This window comes from Sapajus apella, unplaced genomic scaffold (assembly GCF_009761245.1).
Source record: "Sapajus apella isolate SASKATOON/1434 unplaced genomic scaffold, GSC_monkey_1.0 scaffold185, whole genome shotgun sequence".
Lineage (NCBI taxonomy): Eukaryota > Metazoa > Chordata > Mammalia > Primates > Cebidae > Sapajus > Sapajus apella.
In genome coordinates, this window is record NW_022437125.1 from 1 (window position 1) to 17032 (window position 17032).

The window sequence follows — 17032 nt, forward strand, 5'->3', positions numbered from 1 at the left end:
CTCGGCCTCCCAAAGTGCTAGGATTACAGGTGTGAGCCACCACGCCTGGCAGTTTTATATTTTTTTTTAGTAGAGATGGGGTTTCACCATGCTGGCCAGGCTGGTCTCAAACTCCCAACCTCAGGCCATCCACCCACCTCAGCCTTCCAAAGTGCTGGGATGACAGGTATGAGGGTACCTGGCTGTTTCTTATTTGTATATTTATTTGTATATTTATTTTGAGACAGGGCCTCCCTCTGTTGCCCAGGCTGGAGTGCAGTGCCATGATCCCAGCTAACTGCAGCCTCTGCCTCCCAGGCTCAAGTGATCCTCCCATCAGCCTCCTGAGTAGCTGGGATTACAGGTGTGCACCACCACGCCTGGCTACTCTTATTTTTAGTAGAGATGGAGTTTCATCATGTTGGCCAGGCTGATCTTGAACTTATAAACTCAAGTGATCCACCTGCCTCAGCCTCCTAAAGTGCTGGGATTATAGGCATGAGTTACTGCGCCTGGCCCTAGCTAATTAGTTTTTGTAGAGAAAGGATCTCACTATGTTGCCCGTCTGGACTGGTCTCAAATCCTGGCTTTCGATGATGCTCCTGCCTTGGCTTCCCAAAGTGCTTGGACTGTGGGTGATGAGCCATCATGCCCGGCCCCGTTCTCACCCACAGTCGCAATTGGTGTCTCCTAGTCACCCATGTGGGCCCTGTGTTCTCCCGCTGCCTCCCACCCCGTCTGACTTCCCTTTGTTCCCCAGATGCCTGTGGCCTCTCGGACCCGGCCCACGTGGAGAGTCTGCAGGAGAAGGCACAGGTGGCCCTCACCGAGTACGTGCGGGCGCAGTACCCGTCCCAGCCCCAGCGCTTCGGGCGCCTGCTGCTGCGGCTCCCCGCCCTGCGCGCGGTCCCTGCCTCCCTCATCTCCCAGCTGTTCTTCATGCGCCTGGTGGGGAAGACGCCCATCGAGACGCTGATCAGAGACATGCTGCTGTCGGGGAGTACCTTCAACTGGCCCTACGGCTCGGGCCAGTGACCACGACGGGGCCACGTGCGCCGTGGCCAGGCCTGCAGACAGACCTCAAGGGACAGGGAACACTGAGGCCTCGAGGGGTCTCCCAGGGCCCAGGACCCTGGCTTCTCTCCTCAGACTTCTGTTTTGTAAAGACTGTGAAATGTTTGTCTTTTCTGTTTTTTAAATGATCATGAAACCAAAAAGAGACTGGTGATCCAGGTCTCAGCCTCGTCCTCCCAGGACCCCTGGCCCGGATGGAGCATGAACTTACGGGATGGTGGGGGCGGCTTCCCTGGTGTGATGGACAAAGGCCTGGCATCTGGACCGGAGGGGCCACTCCAGCGGGCAGGGGTAGCTAGCGTGTGCTAGGCCAGATCCTCTGGACGCGTAATCTACGTCAGACACTACATGATGACTCAATCAAAGCCAAGAATAAAGATATTTCCTACTTGTGTGGCCTCCCTGATCTTTATTTATTTATTTATTTTTTTGAGACGGAGTCATCCTCCACCTCCCAGGCTGGAGTGCAGTGGCGTGGTTTCGGCTCACTGCAACCTTCGCCTCACAGGTTCAAGCAATTCTCCTGCCTCAGCCTCCCCAGTAGCTGAAACTACAGGCACCCACCCCCACACCCGGCTAGGTTTTTTTGCATTTTTGGTAGAGATGAGGTTTCACCATGTTGACCACGTTGGTCTTGAACTCCTAACCTCAGGTGATCCGTCCCCCCTCAGCCTCGGAAAGTGCAGGGATTACAGGCGGGAGCCACCTTGCCTAGCCTCAATTATTTTCTTTGGTCAGCACTTAATCTTTTTTTTTTTTTGAGATGGAGTTTTGCTCTTTCACCTGAGCTGGAATGCAATGGTGCAATCTTGGCTCGCTGCAACCTCTACCTCCTGGGTTCAAGCGATTCTCCTGCCTCAGCCTCCTGAGTAGTTGGCATTACAGGTGCACACCACCACGCCCAGCTGATTTTTGTACTTTTCAGTAGAGATGGGGTTTTGCCATGTTGGCCAGGGTGGACTCGAACTCCTGACAGATGATCCACCTGCCTTGGCCTCCCAAAGTGTGATTATAGGCATGAGCCACTGCCCCAGCTCATGGTTTGGACTCCAGTGTCCTTGGGAGACACCTCTGGGGGCCAGTCCTGTCACATGATCTCAGCCCAGCCAATCAGAGCCCACCATTCCCTGGGCCACAGCGATTGGTTTATGATGGGCTTGGGATTCCAAACCAGCCAGTGAGATTCTACAGCAGGATTTGGAACTGGGAGGATCTAATTAAAGCAGAGCCAAGGATGGATGGTCTATTTCCCAAGATGCCTTTGGAGCCCGTGGATCAAACCATACCTGAAACCCTTGGGTGTTTTAAGTTCTATGAACTCAGACTTCCCCCTTTCATGCCTGAGTCAAACTGACGTCAGTTTTTTTTTTCTCACGTGGAACTAAAAATCTGTCTCAGGGCCTGGCATGGGTTGAGCACTGGAAGACCCTCCCCCCAGGCCAGGCATATGAACTGTGCCCACACAGTGCCTGGGGTCAGTTGCTGTCCTGAAGTGCCAGGGAGACATGGAGAATGGAGGAATCTGGCTGGTCGCAGTGGCTCATGCCTGTGATCCCAGTACTTGGGGAGGCAAGGCAGGAGGATCGCTTGAGCCCAGGAGTTTGAGACCAGAGACAGACCCCACCTCTACAAAAAACAAAATTAACCGGGTGTCGTGGTACATGTCTGTGGTCCCAGCTACTCAGGAGGCTGAAGTGGGAAGACTGCTTGAGTCTGAGAGGTGGAGGCTGCAGCAAGCCATGATCACGCCACCGCACTGCAGCCTGGGTGACAGAGTGAGACACGGTCGCAAACAAAAAAACAGCTGGGCGTGGTGGCTCACGCCTGTAATCCCAGCACTTTGAGAGGCTGAGGTGGGCGGATCACAATGTCAGGAGACCAGCCTGACCAACATGGAGAAACCCGTCTCTATTAAAATACAAAATTAGCCAGGTGTGGTGGCACATACCTGTAATCCCAGCTACTCGGGAGGCTGAGGCAGGAGAACTACTTGAACCTGGGAGGCAGACGTTGCGGTGAGCCGAGATTGTGCCACTGCACTCCAGCCTGGGCGACAAGAGCGAAACTCTGTCTCAGAATGAATAAATAAACAAACAATTTGTGTGTCACAAATGAGTGCAATCAGAAGTGGTAAGCAACTATACTCAGCAGGTGTCTAATACGTGTTTATTTCACCGAAATGGAGAGCAGGACCTACTTTCAGGAAACAGGTTGAGATCTGGAGTCCCTGTAGGGTCAGAGCTAGAGGTCCTAGAGGAGGAAGTCCTGGGAGGCCTGCCCGGAGGAGGGGCTGTCAAAGCTGAGTCCAAAATGAAGAGGCATTTGCAGTTTTGGAGAAGGCTACCCCTGGCAGGGGGAACTGCAAAAGGAATGGCTGAGAGATACCAAGAAAAGCCAGGGACCTGCATCCCCACGTGTCCCTCTGCCTGTCTGCAGGGGCACTCAGAAGTACACAGAGCCCTCGCTGTCTCCTCGGTCATCGAACTTCTGGATCTGGGTCTTGAGATGCCTCAGTTTACCCTTCAGGTAGTGGCAGCGAGCCTGCTTGTCCAGGAAGCCAGGGTCCTAGGCAGGGCGAAAACCCGAAGGCCTTGCAGCAGTCTGCCCTGCGGCCCTCCAGCTGCTCAAGCCTCTGCCTTTCATTCTCAGAACCTCAGTGTTTCTCCTTGAAACGGCACAGGCAGCCAGGTGAGTCGGGTGAGGTGGTTCTTGCCTGTAATCCCAGCAGTCTGGGAGGCCAAGGTGGGCGGATCCCTTGAGGCCAGGAGTTTGAGACCAGCCTGGCCAACATGGTGAAACCCTGTCTCTACTAAAAATATAAAAATTAGCCAGGTGTAGTGGTGGATGACTGTGATCCCAGCTACTCAGGAGGCTGAGGCAGAAGAATCACTTGAACCTGGGAGGCAGAGGTTGCAGTGAGCTGAGATCACGCCACTGCACTCCAGACAGAGCGAGACTCTGTCTTGAAAAAGAAACTGGCTGGGCGCAGTGGTTCATGTCTGTAATCCCAGCACTTTGGGAGGCCAAGGCAGGCGGATCATGAGGTCAGGAGATCAAGACCATCCTGGCCAACATGACGAAACCCAGTCTCTACTAAATACAAAAATTAGCCACTACAGGTGGTGGTTCGTACCTGTAGTCTCACCTACTCGGGAGGCTGAGGCAGGAGAGTCGCTTGAACCCAGGAGGTGAAGGTTGCAGTGAGCCGAGATTGTGCCACTGCACTCCAGCCTGGGCGATAGAGCGAGACTCTGTCTCGGAAAAAAACAAAACAAAAAACAAAAAACTGGGCCGCATGGGAGTGTCAGGGGATGCAAGACTCACCATTTGCTTCTTCTCAAACTCCCTCCAAACTCGGGCTGCAACTTGGGCCTCCTTCTGCAAGAGGAGGAGGAGAGAGGGGGTTTAAGGAGAGTTGAACTCAAGGGGGGATAAGGAAACTGAGGCTCAGACAGACTAAATGCCCATCTAGTGGGGACTTCAAGGGCAGACCTTAGCCATGTGTCACGGCACCCAGCCAGCCTAGAGGAGAAAGTCCTGGAGATCTGGACCCAGTGGGTATCCCAGAGGCTTAGGTCGGGCCACTCATAAGGGCTGCGGGGCAGGGCTTTCTCCCCAGCGCTGACCTGGCTTTGGGGTGGGGGCAGGGAGCTCAGCCGGGCCTCCAGCTGCCTGAGCTTTGCCTGTGCGCACCCCACCTCCCTCTGGAGCTCCAAGTACTCTCCGTACTGGTCCTGGAACACCGCGGCATATCGGCTCCGTTCCCTTGCACTGCTCACCGGTGGGTACTTACTAGTAGGTTAAAGGGGGTCAGAGTGTGAGTGTAACGAACCCCACCCTCTCCCAGTCAGTGTAATTGGCTTTTCTTTGTCCATGCTGAGTCCCCTACTAAAAATGTCCCTTTTCTCTCCCTCTTTTTATTTATTATTATTTTTTTGAGATGGAGTCTCAAAAATCCTAAAGTAGCTGGGATTACAGGCACGGGCGCGGTGGCTCACACCTGTAATCCCAGCACTTTGGGAGGCCGAGACGGGCGGATCACGAGGTCAAGAGATCGAGACCATCCTGGCCAACATAGTGAAACCCCGTTTCTACTAAAAAAAAATACAAAAATTAGCTGGGCATGGTGGCTCTCGCCTGTAGTCCCAGCTACTCGGGAGGCTGAGGCAGGAGAATTGCTTGAACCTGGGAGGCGGAGGTTGCAGTGAGCCGAGATTGCGCCACTGCACTCCAGTCTGGCGCCTGGTGAAAGAGCGAGACTCTGTCTAAAAAAAAAAAAAAAAAGTTTTTTTTTAAATTAATTAACATTAATTAATTTACAGAGACTGGATCTTGCTGTGTTGCCCAGGCTGGAGTGCAACGGCTTATTCACAGGGGTAATCCCACTACTGATCAGCAAGACATTCTTTTCTCTTTTTACTCTTTGCTAAACTTTCATTTTTTTTTTTTGTGACAGAGTTTTGCTCCTGTTGCCCAGTCTGGAGTGCAATGGCGAGATCTTGGCTCACCAAAACCTCCACCTCCTGGGTTCAAGCGATTCTCCTACCTCAGCCTACTGAGTAGCTGGGATTACAGGTTTGAGCCACTGTGTCCAGCTACTCTTTGGTAAACTCTTATTCAACTGTCAAAGCCCCAGCCTCAGTGTCCCCTCCTGATCCTAGGCATGAAGAATCACCTGGGGGACACTCACAGCTCATAGTCGGGCACTGGGTGGGGCCTAGGCGTATGCCCCTTTGGGATGACTCCAATAGGCTTCTTGGCGTCCAGGAGGGCCTGGGAGAGCAGCTCATCCTCAAACACAATCGTCTTCGGCCTTGCCTTGTGGGGTCTCGGCTGGGGCTGGCACGGAGGGCGGGGGGCGCTGGTTTTGAGGCCTCGAGGCGTCAGTCTCTGCAACTGCCACAGGAGTCGTGGTTTGGAGTTAAATCGGGGTGTCGGGAAACCGGAGTCCCTCAAACTGGGGGGACTAAATCTTTTGCCTAGAGGCATGGCCTCAGGACCCCGTCCTGGTCAGGCTCACCGGGGGCCCTGGCCCAGGCGGGTGGGTCTGCAGCAGGTGCCCCCGGGAGCCACGAGTCTTGGGGGGCTCCCGGCTGGGCATCGGTCTCTGGGAGACGCAGCTCAGGGGTTTCCGGGCTGATGGGCGAATCCTGCGGGGGGCGTCGTGGCCCGCGCGCGGCGGGGGTGGTCTGGGGGCGGCCTGCGGGTGGACACGTGGAAAGGACACGCCTGGCGACGCCGAGAAAGGAGGTGTGGGGAGGCGGGTCCGGGAGCTGCCAACCCTTACCCCGTCTATGGTTTTTGCATAGACGCACGCGATTGGTCCGTAACGACTTCCAGACCCCGCCCCCGACTGCGTAACACGGAAGAACGGTATGCAAAAGAGCCCTGACGTCGCCGAGCAGCTCCAGTTAACCCCTGCGCTGCCGGAGCCTCGCCCTCTGGGGCACGAAGAGCCCACGGACAACCGCGCCCGAGGAGCTCCTGGGGACCTCCGCCCCGCCTGCAAGGTCGCCCAGCTCGCTACCGCCCCGGGTCACCTGTCCCAGCGTCTGGGGCTCCAACCCTTGGTCCGCTGTCGGAGAGGCGCTGGAGTCCCGGCTGTGCATTAACTGCAGGCTGGACCCGACTGGCGGGGTCGCTCCGTAGGGCAGCGGGGCGGGGTCTGACAAGAGGGGGCTGGGCCTGACGGCGTGAGGGCGGGGCCGGCCTGGCTGGGCTTGGCCGCACACCGGAGAAAGAGGTTCGACTCCGACCTCGCCCCTCAAGTTTATTTGTCTGAAAAAAAGGGATGGTTTTGCAAATTTAAACTTTGTTTTTTCAGCAATTATATTTAAAAAAAAATTTAACAGTCTCGCTTGCCCAGGCTGGAGTGCAGTGGCGTGATCTTTGCTTGCTGCAGTCTCCACCTCCCAGGTTCAAGGGATTCTCCTGTCTCAGCCTCCCGAGTAGCTGGGACTACAGGGAACTACAGGCGCCCACCACCACACCCAGCTATTTTAAATTTTTTTTATTTTTAATTTTTTTTATTTTTAGTAGAGACAGTTTCGCCTGTTGACCAGGCTGGTCAAACTCCTGACCTCTAGTGATCCTCCTGCCTCGGCCTCCCAAAGTGTTGGGATTACAGGCGTGAGCCACCACGCCTGGCCCCTTTCTTTCTTTTATTTATTTTAAGGGTGAGCAAGTGGTGTTAGACAGCAGTTTTGTTTTTTTTTTGTCTTTTTGTTTTTATCCTTTTTGTGGAGAATGGGGTCTGACTGTATTGTCCAGGTAGGTCTCGGACTCCTGGGTTCAAGCTTTCCTTCCGCCTCTGCCTCCCTAAGAGCTGGGATTACAGGCGTGAGCCGCAGCACCTGGCTAGCAGCCTTTTACTTGCAGTGCATGGCTAACTCATAGACAGTGCACCCAAAATTGGCTTTTTTTTTTTTTTCGATACAGGGTCTGGCTGTGTTTCCCAGGCTGGAGGGCATCATCATTGCTCACTGTGGCCTCAACCTTCTTCCTGGCCTCAACTGATCCTTCCACCTCAGCCTCCCAAGTAGCTGGAAGCACAGGTGACACCACATCCCCCTAAATTTTGTATTTTTTGTAGAGATGGGAACTGGCTATGTTGCCCAGTCTGATCTCAAACTCCTGAGTTCCAGTGATCGACCCACTGCAGCCTCCCACAGTGCTGGGATTAGTGGCATGATCCTGTAATTGTGCTCGGCAATTTTTTTTTTTTTAGATGGAGTTTTGCTCTTATTGCCCAGGCTGGAGTGCAGTGGCGTGATCTTGGCTCATTGCAACCTCTATCTCCTGGGTTCAAGCAATTCTGCCTCAGCCCCCAAGTAGCTGGGATTATAGACATGCGCCACTACGTCTGGCTAATTTTGTATTTTTTAGTAAAGACAGGGTTTCTCCATGTTGGTCAGGCTGGTCTTGAAGTCCCAACCTCAGGCGATCCGCCCGCCTCAGCCTCCCAAAGTGCTGGGATTACAGGCGTGAGTCACTGTGACCAGCTCTTGTTGACTCTTAGAAGTTCTTCAAATCTCAGCCGGACTAGGTGGCCTTACACTTGTTTTTTTTTTTGAGACGGAGTTTCGCTCTTGTTGCCCAGGCTGGAGTGCAATGGCGCGATCTCGGCTCACCGCAACCTCCGCCTCCTGGGTTCAGGCAATTCTCCTGCCTCAGCCTCCTGAGTAGCTGGGATTACAGGCAGGCGCCACCATGCCCAGCTGATTTTTTGTATTTTTAGTAGAGACGGGGTTTCACCATGTTGATCAGGATGGTCTCGATCTCTTGACCTCGTGATCCACCCGCCTCGGTCTCCCAAAGTGCTGGGATTACAGGCGTGAGCCACCGCGCCCGGCCATGGCCTTACACTTGTAATCCCAGCACTTTGGGAAGCTGAGGTGGGTGGATCACTTGAGGTCAGGAGTTCGAGACCAGCCTGGCCAACATGATGAAACCCTGTCTCTACTAAAAATACAAAAATTAGCCAGGTGTGGTGGCATGCACCTGTAATCCAAACTATTTGGGAGGCTGAGGCAGGAGAATCACTTGAACCCGGGAGATGGAGGTTGCAGTGAGGCATGATAGCACCACTTCATCACTCCAGCCTGGGCGACAGAGCAGGACTCTAAAAAAAGTTCTTCAAATGTCAAGAAAATTCGTTTAACCAGGCAGTGTATCTTTTTTTATGGCTGCTATAAATGGGATGCTTTAAAACATTTTGCGGCTATATACATATATAGTACACAGAAATGAATTTTTAAATATCTGTAAGTTTCTTTCTAGCTTATGGAATTCTCTTGTTGAAATATCTTTAGTTGCATTTCTTGGGTCTGTCATGTATACAGTCATATCATCTGCAAATTTTGCCTTCTCATTTCTCATTGTTCTTTTCCTTCTTTTCTTATTTTTTAAAGTATAATTTCTTTCTTTCTTCTTATTTTAGAGATGGGGTCTCACTATATGCCCAGCCTGGAGTGCAGTGGCACCATCACAGCTGACTGCAGACTTGAACTCCTGGGCTTAAGTGATCATTGCCTCAGCCTCCCGAATAATCGGAACTATAGGTGCGCACCACCACACCTGGATTATTATTATTATTTTTTTTTGAGACACAGTCTTGCTCTGTTGCCCAGGCTGGAGTGCAGTGGTATGATCGTGGCTCACTGCAACCTCTGCCTCCGATGTTCAAGCGATTCTTCTGCCTCAGTCTTCCAAGTAGCTGGGATTACCGGCCTGTGCCACCATGCCTGGCTAATTTTGTATTTTTTAGTAGGGACGGGGTTTCACCATATTGGCCAGGCTGATCTCAAACTCCTGACCTCAAGTGATCTGCCTGCCTCGGCCTCCCAAAGTCCTGGGATTACAGGTGGCATGAGCCGTGCTGGGCCATTCCTCATTGTGATGGTAGAAATATTGAGTATTTGCCAATTAAAGTTGACGCTGCCTTTGGCTTGAGATTTTTTTCTTTCTTTTTTTTTTTTTTAAGAGACAGGGTTTCACTGTGTTAGCCAGGATGGTCTTGATTTCCTGACCTTGTGATCCACCTATCTCGGCCTCCCAAAGTGCTGGATTACAGGCGTGAGCCACTGCGCCCAGCCAGCTTGAGATTTTTAAGAGAGGAAAATAATCTATTTTCTTTCTTTTTCAATTAGGAGACTGAGTAATGGAGGCAAAACAGTACAAAGTGTCATTTCAGCATGTGATTTTGTTTTCTTTTCTTTTTTGGAAACAGAATTTCCTTCCTGTCACCCAGGCTGGAGTGCAATGGCGTGATCTCAGCTCACCACAACCACCGCCTCCCAGGTTCCAATGATTCCTCTGCTTCAGCATCCCAAGCAGCTGGGACCGAAAGTCTGCACCACCACGTCCACTAATTTTTGTATTTTTTGTAGAGACGGGATTTTATCATGTTGCCGACTGGTCTCAAACTCCTTAGCTCGTTATCCTCTGCCTCAGCCTCCCACAGTGCTAGCATTACAAGGTGTGAGCCACAGTGACCCGGGCAATGTGGCCTCGTAAGGAGTCATAAGGAATCATCTTTGTGTCTCAGGCATAAACTTCCTTTTATTTTTTTTTGAGTAGGGGGTCTCACTCTGTCACCCAGGCTGGAGTGCATTGACATGATCACTATTCACTGTAGCCTCCAATCCCTGGGCTCAAGGGGTCCTCCTGCCTCAGCTTCCCCAGTAGTTGGGATTACAGGTGGATGTCACCATGCCTGGCTGTCTCTTTCTTATGATCTACTTTTTCTTTTTTGAGACGGAGTCTTGCTCTGTCACCCAGGCTGGAGTGCAGCAACACGATCTTGGCTTACTGCAACTTCTGCCTCCCGGGTTCAAGCAATTCTAGTGCCTCAGCCTCCTGAGTAGCTGGGATTACAGGCGTGTGCCACCACGCCCGGCTAATTTTTGTATTTTTTGGCAGAGACGGGGTTTCGCCATGTTGGCCTGGCTGGTCTCGAACTCCTGGCCTCAAGTGATCCACCTGCCTAGGGATTCCAGGCATGAGCCACCACATCTGGCCCTGACCTTCTTCCCCTGCTCATGCACTGTCTGTGGCTCTTCAGGGACCTCCAAAGACCCTCAAATCTCACTGCCCAAAAAGCACTGCTGGAGAGGGGGCAGGGGACAGACAGAAGACAGACAAGGTGGGTGGGGTCTTTATTTGAGTTTGGGCATGATTCGAATGAAGAGGATCATGCTAATGAAGATGAAGCAGACGATAATGAGCATGGCCCACAGCAGCCAGTTGACTGACTTCTGTGTGTGCTGCTCCAGCCGCTCTGACTCCGTCTTTAGTTTCTCCAGGTTCTGGTCCGCCATTTTCAGTGAGTGTGACAGGGTCTGTGGGTGAGGTAAAAAGGGGTCAACAGGACTGCGGCCAAGTATGGCCAATCTCTACTTCCCTAGAGCAGGCCTGCCCTCTTGTCACTTGCTGATGCTGTGCCCTCTGCTGGGAATGCCATTTTTGCCTTGTACAAAACTCCTATTCATCCCTCAAAGCCCCAGCCACCATGCTCCTGTGCTGGGAAGCCTTCTCTGATGCCCCAGGGCAGAGGCTGGAGAACTCCCCCAGTCCCCACACCTGGTTGTCCTTCTTGATGACACTCTGGGCAGCCAGCGTATTGGTCTTGAGGCTCCGGGCCAGTCCTAGCATCTCTTCTGCCAGCTTTTCCTGGAGGTTCTGATGTCGCTGCAGGACAAGGTCTAGCTCGGCTGCCGACTGCTTCTCATTCACTGGCTGGGACTCTGCCACGCCACTGATCCCACACACAGGAGGACGGAGGGCATGAGAGATGGAGTGGGGGAGGGGAGAAGACCAAAACATTTTTGAGGGACCCAAAGGTCATGGTTCCAGCCACAGCCCTGGCAGGGACTCAGTTTCCCTCCACTGCTCTGACTTTTCTTTTTTTGAGGCAGAGTTTTGCTCTTGTCACGCAGGCTGGAGTGTGATGACATGATCTTGGCTCACTGTAACCTCTGCGTCTCAGGTTCAAGTGATTTTCCTGCCTCAGCCTCCCAAGTAACTGGGATTACAGGTGCGTACCACCACGCCCGGCTAAATTTGTGTTTTTAGTACATATGGGGTTTGACCACGGCCAGACTGGTCTCGAGCTCCTGACTTCAGGTAATCCACCCACCTCGGCCTCCCAAAGTGCTGGGATTATGGGTGTGAGCCATCGTGCCTGGCCCCCTTTTTTTTGAGATGGAGTCTTGCTGTGTCGCCCAGGCTGGAGTATAGTGGCGCGAACTCGGCTCACTGCAACCTCTGCCTCCCAGGTTCAAGAGATTCTCCTGCCTCAGCCTCCCGAGTAGCTGGGACTACAGGCACGTGCCACCACACCTGGCTAATTTTCTGTATTTTTAGTAGAGACGGAGTTTCACCGTGTTAGCCAGGATGGTCTCTATCTCCTGACCTCGTGATCTGCCCACCTCGGCCTCCCAAAGTGCTGGTATTATAGGTGTGAGCCACTAAGCCCGGCCTGCTTTGACTTCTGGGAAGAGCACCCACAGAAGTGGCTAGCGGTTGGTTTACATCCCTGTGGTGGCGCCTCAGTGAGCCAGGGATTGGCCTGTGCCAGCCCCTCCCCGCTGCACCGCCCAATCCCCTCCACTGCCCCAGGGCTGCAGCCACTCACGTTCTCTTCCTTACTTCCATCTCAGGCTCTGAAAGACAAACAGGCCAAGCAAAAAGGCGAGTGTTGGTTTCCCGTTTCCAGCATCCTGCCCACTGCCTGTGCTGGGTCTATTGCTTGGAATGCTGTTTCCTCATCTCATCTGCTGCCCGGTCCTATTCTGACGTCTGACCATGCCTGAATGCCCCTCTTCTACGAGGCTCTCCTTACTCCTGTCTTGGTTCCCTCAGACACCAGCTCCCTGCCTCCAACCTAGCCTTGGCCCCATAGACTAGGAGTACCTAACTTTAAAATATTTATTTATTTGCTTATTTTGGAGACACCAGTTTCTCTGTCACCCAGGCTGGAGTGCAGTGGCGTGATCTCAACTCGCTGCAACCTCCACCTCCCAGGCTCAAGCAATCCTCCTGCCTCAGCCTCCAGAGTAGCTGGGACTACAGGCATACTCCACTATGCCCAGATAATTTTTGTGTTTTTAGTAGAGATGGGGTTTCATCATGTTGGCCTGGCTGGTCTCGAACTCCTGACCTCGGGTGATGTGCCTGCCTCAGCATCCCAAAGTGCTGAGATTACAGGCATGAGCCCCTGTGCCCAGCAGGAGTGCCTAGCTTTGTTTCCTCTGGGGGCCACTTCCTCTGTCCTGGCTCTTACTCCAGGTGTAATTTGGTGATGCTCCCTTGGTGACATTCTCCTTGGCAGGGGAAGACCCTGTTGGAGTCAGGCTGGGCATGAAGGCCACAGGGCAGCAAGGATACATGTCTTGTCCTGGCAGCTGGCCCTCAAGTCCTGTTGTGTCCATGGTGACTCACCTGCAGAGTCCTGTGGAAAGAAGTAAGTGGCATGAGGCCGGGCACAGTGGCTCACGCCTCTAATCCCAGCACTTTGGGAGACCAAGGAGGGCAGATCACCAGAGGTCAGGAGTTCGAGACCAGCCTGGTCAAGATGATGAAACCCGTCTCCACTAAGAAGACAAAAAATTAGCCAGGTGTAGTAGTGGGTGCCTGTAGTCCCAGCAACTCCGGAGGCTGAGGCAGGAGAATCACTTGAACCTGGAAGGTGGAGGCTGCAGTGAGCTGAGATCATGTCACTGTACTCCAGCCTGAGCGACAAGAGGGAATCTCCGACTCAAAAAAAACAAAAAAAGGAAGTGCCATGAAGTCACCCCTGAAGTCACCCTGTTTGTCTCATTCCCAAACCTGTCCCTTATGATCTTAACCTCCTCGCCTTCAGTTAGGGCCCTGGGGAAATCCCATGACCTCTGAGCCTCAGTTTCCTCAACTACAAACTGGTAACAACAACAGCTCATATTTTGAAAGGCTGAACTGATCCACATAAAGTGCTCAGAAAGGAACATATCATCCTCTTTAACAGCTGAAGAAACTTTTCTGTCTTGTAAGTTGCAAGCTAGGAGCCAAACCCCGCTCTTGGGCCAACTCTGGGGCTTAACCAGACAATTTATTTTTGCCTTGTACCAAATTCCTATTCAGCTTGCAAAGCCCTAGCCACAGTGCCCTCTGTCAGGCAGCCTTGTGTGATGGCCCAGGGAAGAGTTTGCAGGACCCCCTTGGGTCCCGGTATCTGACGGTATTGTGGGTCTGGCTGCCTGCAAGCCAAGGGTTTCCCAGGGACCAGGGAAGGAGCCCTACCGTGCCTAGCAGCTCACTCCGCATCTCGCTGGTGTATCGCGCCCGTGATTGCAGATGCACCGTCTTTGTGGCGGGCACTCGCTCTCTGGCTGTGGTTGGTACACGGCCAGGGGCCAGGAACTGGTTGGCCAGTGCTTTCTCTGAGGAGGTGGTCTGCAGAAATGTGGGAAGAGATGTCACTGGTGGGGCAGGTCCTGGGGACCAAAGTAAGCAGTGATGGGGTCTGAGCGGGCAGGGACATCCCTGCTCACCAGCTTCTCGGCCTGCAGCATCCCCTTCAGAAAATCCACCTTCCAGGAATATTCATTGATCACTTCAGAGGCCGGTTTGCTAGAAGCCAGGAAGAAGAAAAACACCTGTCCACGGTCCCCCGCTCAGGGAAGGGTCCCAGCTGGGACTGCGGTCCTGGGATGTCCCAACAGAACAGCCACGTGCTGATATGAAAGCCCTGAGGCTGCCTGCACTCACCTCGCGTGGACCTTCAGAGCCTGCAGCATGTCCTCCAGGGCTCCCACGTACTGGGGAGGAAAAGTGGATTCTCACCCGGGGGTCCTTCCCAGGTCCTGCTCATTGGAGTCAGAGGGGGGCGGGGCCAGAACCGAGGCGGGGCCGACAAATGGGGAGGGGTCAAGCGTAAAGGAGTCAGGGCCAGGGGGGGGGGGGGGCGGGGTCCCAGGGACGGGGGCGGAAGCTACAGGTGGACGTGGCAGGACTGACCGGAAAGGGCGCGGCCAGAGATCCTCTTGGGGCTGGGGAGTTGGGCCAGATGGCTTCCGACCCTAGGAACCACCCCTGCGTGAGTCGAGCTCTACGCGGCAGTGCGAGATCCCCTCACCTTTTCCAGGCGCCACTCGTCCGGGTCTCGCTTCTCCGCTGCCATCGCCTCGCAGCGGGATAGCAGCCGCACCAGGTTCAGCTCCAGCCTTGACGCCGCCATTATTGCCAGGCCGTGTCCCGCCCCTTCCGCCGGCGCCATGTTAAGGGAGGGCGGAAATGCCTTCACGTGGTCTTCTGGGCCGACGTGTTTCCCCTGCTCCCGCTCGCTGGCCCATGTTTGTTTGGGGCGGAAGTAGTATCTTGTTTTGATGCGGGGCTCTGGGCCGGGAGGGGTGGTTCAGGGCTGTAATCCCAGCATTTTGGAAGGTGGAGGTGAGAAAGGATCGCTTGAGGCCGAGAGTTCGAGGCCAGTCCGGGCAACGTAGTGCTATCCTACCTCTATTATTAAAAAACAGGAGAGGCGCTACCCCATTCTTCCTTACTCATGGTTTTCCTGGAGAGCGTGTTAACCCTTCGAGAATGATCGGAGGACCGGAGTCTTCGGGTGTCAGACCCGCGTGCAGTGTGCTCTCTTGTTCTGATATGCCTGCTCAAAGTACCTTCCCCCACCCCCACTCCTGCCTAGATTCTTCTCTGACGGAGGCGTTTCGCCTCCACGCGCCATTCCCAATTTCGTTCCTTTTTTTTTTTTTTGAGACAGAGTCTCGCTTTGTTGCCAGGCCGGAGTGCAGTGGCACGATCCCGGCTCACTGCAACCTCCGCTTCCCAGGTTCAAGAGATTCTCCTTCCCTCAGCCTCTCGAGTAGCTGGGATTACAGGTGCCTGCCCCCATGCCCAGCTAATTTTTGCATTTTTAGTAGAGACGGGGTTTCACCATGTTGGCCAGGATGGTCTCAGTCTCTTGACCTCGTGATCCACCTGCGTCGGCCTCCCAAAGTGCTGGGATTACAGGTGCCAGGTACCGCTCCCGGCCCGATTTCTCTTGTAGGAGGGGCTGTAGCTTAGGATTTAGGAATCCAAGGCTTCCCCCACCTCGGAGGGGCTCGTCTGTATTGTTGTTATGAGTTTCGAGATCGCAGCTCCAGCTCTGACTCCATCCCTGGCCCTGGGTGAGTTTAACTTTTTTGGATCCGTTTCTTCTCCCCGGGAAATGGACAGTGTGTCAGTACCTCCCTCAAGGGGGACATGAGCCAGCTTTGCCTGAGAGTGAGCAAGGTGGGGCTGGGTCCCTCCTAACGCCCAAACCTCCATGGAGAGAACTTCCGAGCCCACCTCAGTATCGGGAAGCTGAGTATCCCTGCGCCTGCACTGTCACTCTTCTGGACTGACAGGGTGAGGATGGGGGCTTCACAGGGACCAGCGCCTGGCATGCAGCCCTCATCTTTTCCCACACCTTAGGTCATTTGTACCTTGTCACACCAGTGGGCCTGATGTCCTTGGAAAATACTGGGCAAGGTGGATGGGCAAGGTGGCTCACGCCTGTAATCCCAGAATTTAGGGAGGCTGAAGCCGGTGGATTATCTGAGGTCAGGAGTTCGAGATCAGCTTGGCCAACATGGTGAAACCCTGTCTACTAAAAATACAGAAATTAGCTGGGTGTGATGATGGGAGCCTGTAATCCCAGCTACTTGGAAGGCTGAGGCAGGAGAATCACTTGAACCTGGGAGGTGGATGTTGCAGTGAACTGAGATCACGCCACTGCACTCCAGCTGGGGCAACAGGGTGAGACTCTCTCAAAAAAAAAGAAAAGAAAAATGCTGGGCCGGGCGCGGTGGCTCACGCCTGTAATCCCAGCACTTTGGGAGGCCGAGGTGGGTGGATAACAAGGTCAAGAGATTGAGACCATCTTGGTCAACATGGTGAAACCCCATCTCTACTAAAAAGCACAAAAGAAAATTAGCTGGGCATGGTGGCGCACGCCTGTAGTCCCAGCTACTCAGGAGGCTGAGGCAGGAGAATTGCCTGAACCCAGGAGGCGGAGGTTGCGGTGAGCCAAGATTGTGCCATTGCACTCCAGCCTGGGTAACAAGAGTGAAACTCCGTCTCAAAAAAAGAAAAATGCCATGGAGGGTGGGGCACGGGGGCTCACGCCTGTAATCCCAGCACTTAGGGAAGCTGAGGTAGGTGGATCACTTGAGGTCAGGAGTTTGAGACCAGCCTGGCCAACATGGTAAACCCCGTCCCTACCTAAACATACAAAAATTAACCGGGTATGGTGCATGCCTGTAACCCCAGCTTTGTTTGGAGGTAGAGGCGGGAGAATTGCTTGAACCCAAGAGGTGGAGGCTGCAGTAAGCCAAGATCGTGCCACTGCACTCCAGCCTGGGTGACAGAGCGAGACTGTGTTTCAAAAAAAACAAACAGGCTGGGCGCGGTGGCTCAAGCCTGTAATCCCAGCACTTTGGGAGGCCGAGGCGGGTGGATC

The 17032-nt window shown here is 53.7% G+C and overlaps 3 protein-coding genes across 4 annotated transcripts; 1 reads left to right on the top strand and 2 right to left on the bottom strand.

The window, feature by feature from the left end:
* The first annotated feature begins 421 nt into the window (after positions 1–421).
* NR2F6 (nuclear receptor subfamily 2 group F member 6) lies at positions 422–1445 on the top strand. The gene has a single exon (XM_032268692.1). The coding sequence runs from the start codon at positions 628–630 to the stop codon at positions 1012–1014; it is 387 nt and encodes a 128-aa protein (XP_032124583.1). The 5' UTR covers positions 422–627; the 3' UTR covers positions 1015–1445.
* A 1757-nt stretch (positions 1446–3202) lies between these two features.
* OCEL1 (occludin/ELL domain containing 1) lies at positions 3203–6724 on the bottom strand. Of its 2 annotated transcripts, XM_032268693.1 has the most exons (6): positions 6594–6724; positions 6074–6253; positions 5744–5949; positions 4680–4845; positions 4378–4431; positions 3203–3618 (listed from the first exon to the last, which is right to left on the bottom strand). In XM_032268693.1, the coding sequence occupies exons 1-6, from the start codon at positions 6660–6662 to the stop codon at positions 3496–3498; spliced, it is 798 nt and encodes a 265-aa protein (XP_032124584.1). In that variant the 5' UTR covers positions 6663–6724; the 3' UTR covers positions 3203–3495. The 2 variants fall into 2 exon arrangements, with proteins under 2 accessions (XP_032124584.1, XP_032124585.1); XM_032268694.1 differs by having other exon boundaries at positions 5744–6282; positions 6594–6683.
* A 3968-nt stretch (positions 6725–10692) lies between these two features.
* USE1 (unconventional SNARE in the ER 1) lies at positions 10693–14824 on the bottom strand. Its single transcript, XM_032268695.1, has 8 exons — positions 14666–14824; positions 14299–14348; positions 14082–14160; positions 13831–13983; positions 12994–13003; positions 12188–12215; positions 11134–11308; positions 10693–10892 (listed from the first exon to the last, which is right to left on the bottom strand). The coding sequence occupies exons 1-8, from the start codon at positions 14804–14806 to the stop codon at positions 10710–10712; spliced, it is 819 nt and encodes a 272-aa protein (XP_032124586.1). The 5' UTR covers positions 14807–14824; the 3' UTR covers positions 10693–10709.
* Between the last annotated feature and the right edge of the window lie 2208 nt (positions 14825–17032).

What these genes read in the sequence shown, in the direction of transcription:
- NR2F6 (XM_032268692.1), top strand. Translation starts at nt 628, where the DNA reads ATGCCCGGCCCCGTTCTCACCCACAGTCGCAATTGGTGTCTCCTAGTC.
- OCEL1 (XM_032268693.1), bottom strand. Translation starts at nt 6,662, where the DNA reads ATGCACAGCCGGGACTCCAGCGCCTCTCCGACAGCGGACCAAGGGTTG. An exon ending in AGCCCCAGACGCTGGGACAG is followed by an intron (nt 6,254 to 6,593) that starts GTGACCCGGGGC and finishes GTCCACCCGCAG; the next exon opens with GCCGCCCCCAGACCACCCCC. An exon ending in CGCCTGGGCCAGGGCCCCCG is followed by an intron (nt 5,950 to 6,073) that starts GTGAGCCTGACC and finishes CTCCTGTGGCAG; the next exon opens with TTGCAGAGACTGACGCCTCG.
- USE1 (XM_032268695.1), bottom strand. Translation starts at nt 14,806, where the DNA reads ATGGCGCCGGCGGAAGGGGCGGGACACGGCCTGGCAATAATGGCGGCG. An exon ending in GCTCTGAAGGTCCACGCGAG is followed by an intron (nt 14,161 to 14,298) that starts GTGAGTGCAGGC and finishes CCTGGCTTCTAG; the next exon opens with CAAACCGGCCTCTGAAGTGA. An exon ending in TCATCAAGAAGGACAACCAG is followed by an intron (nt 10,893 to 11,133) that starts GTGTGGGGACTG and finishes CCTCACCCACAG; the next exon opens with ACCCTGTCACACTCACTGAA.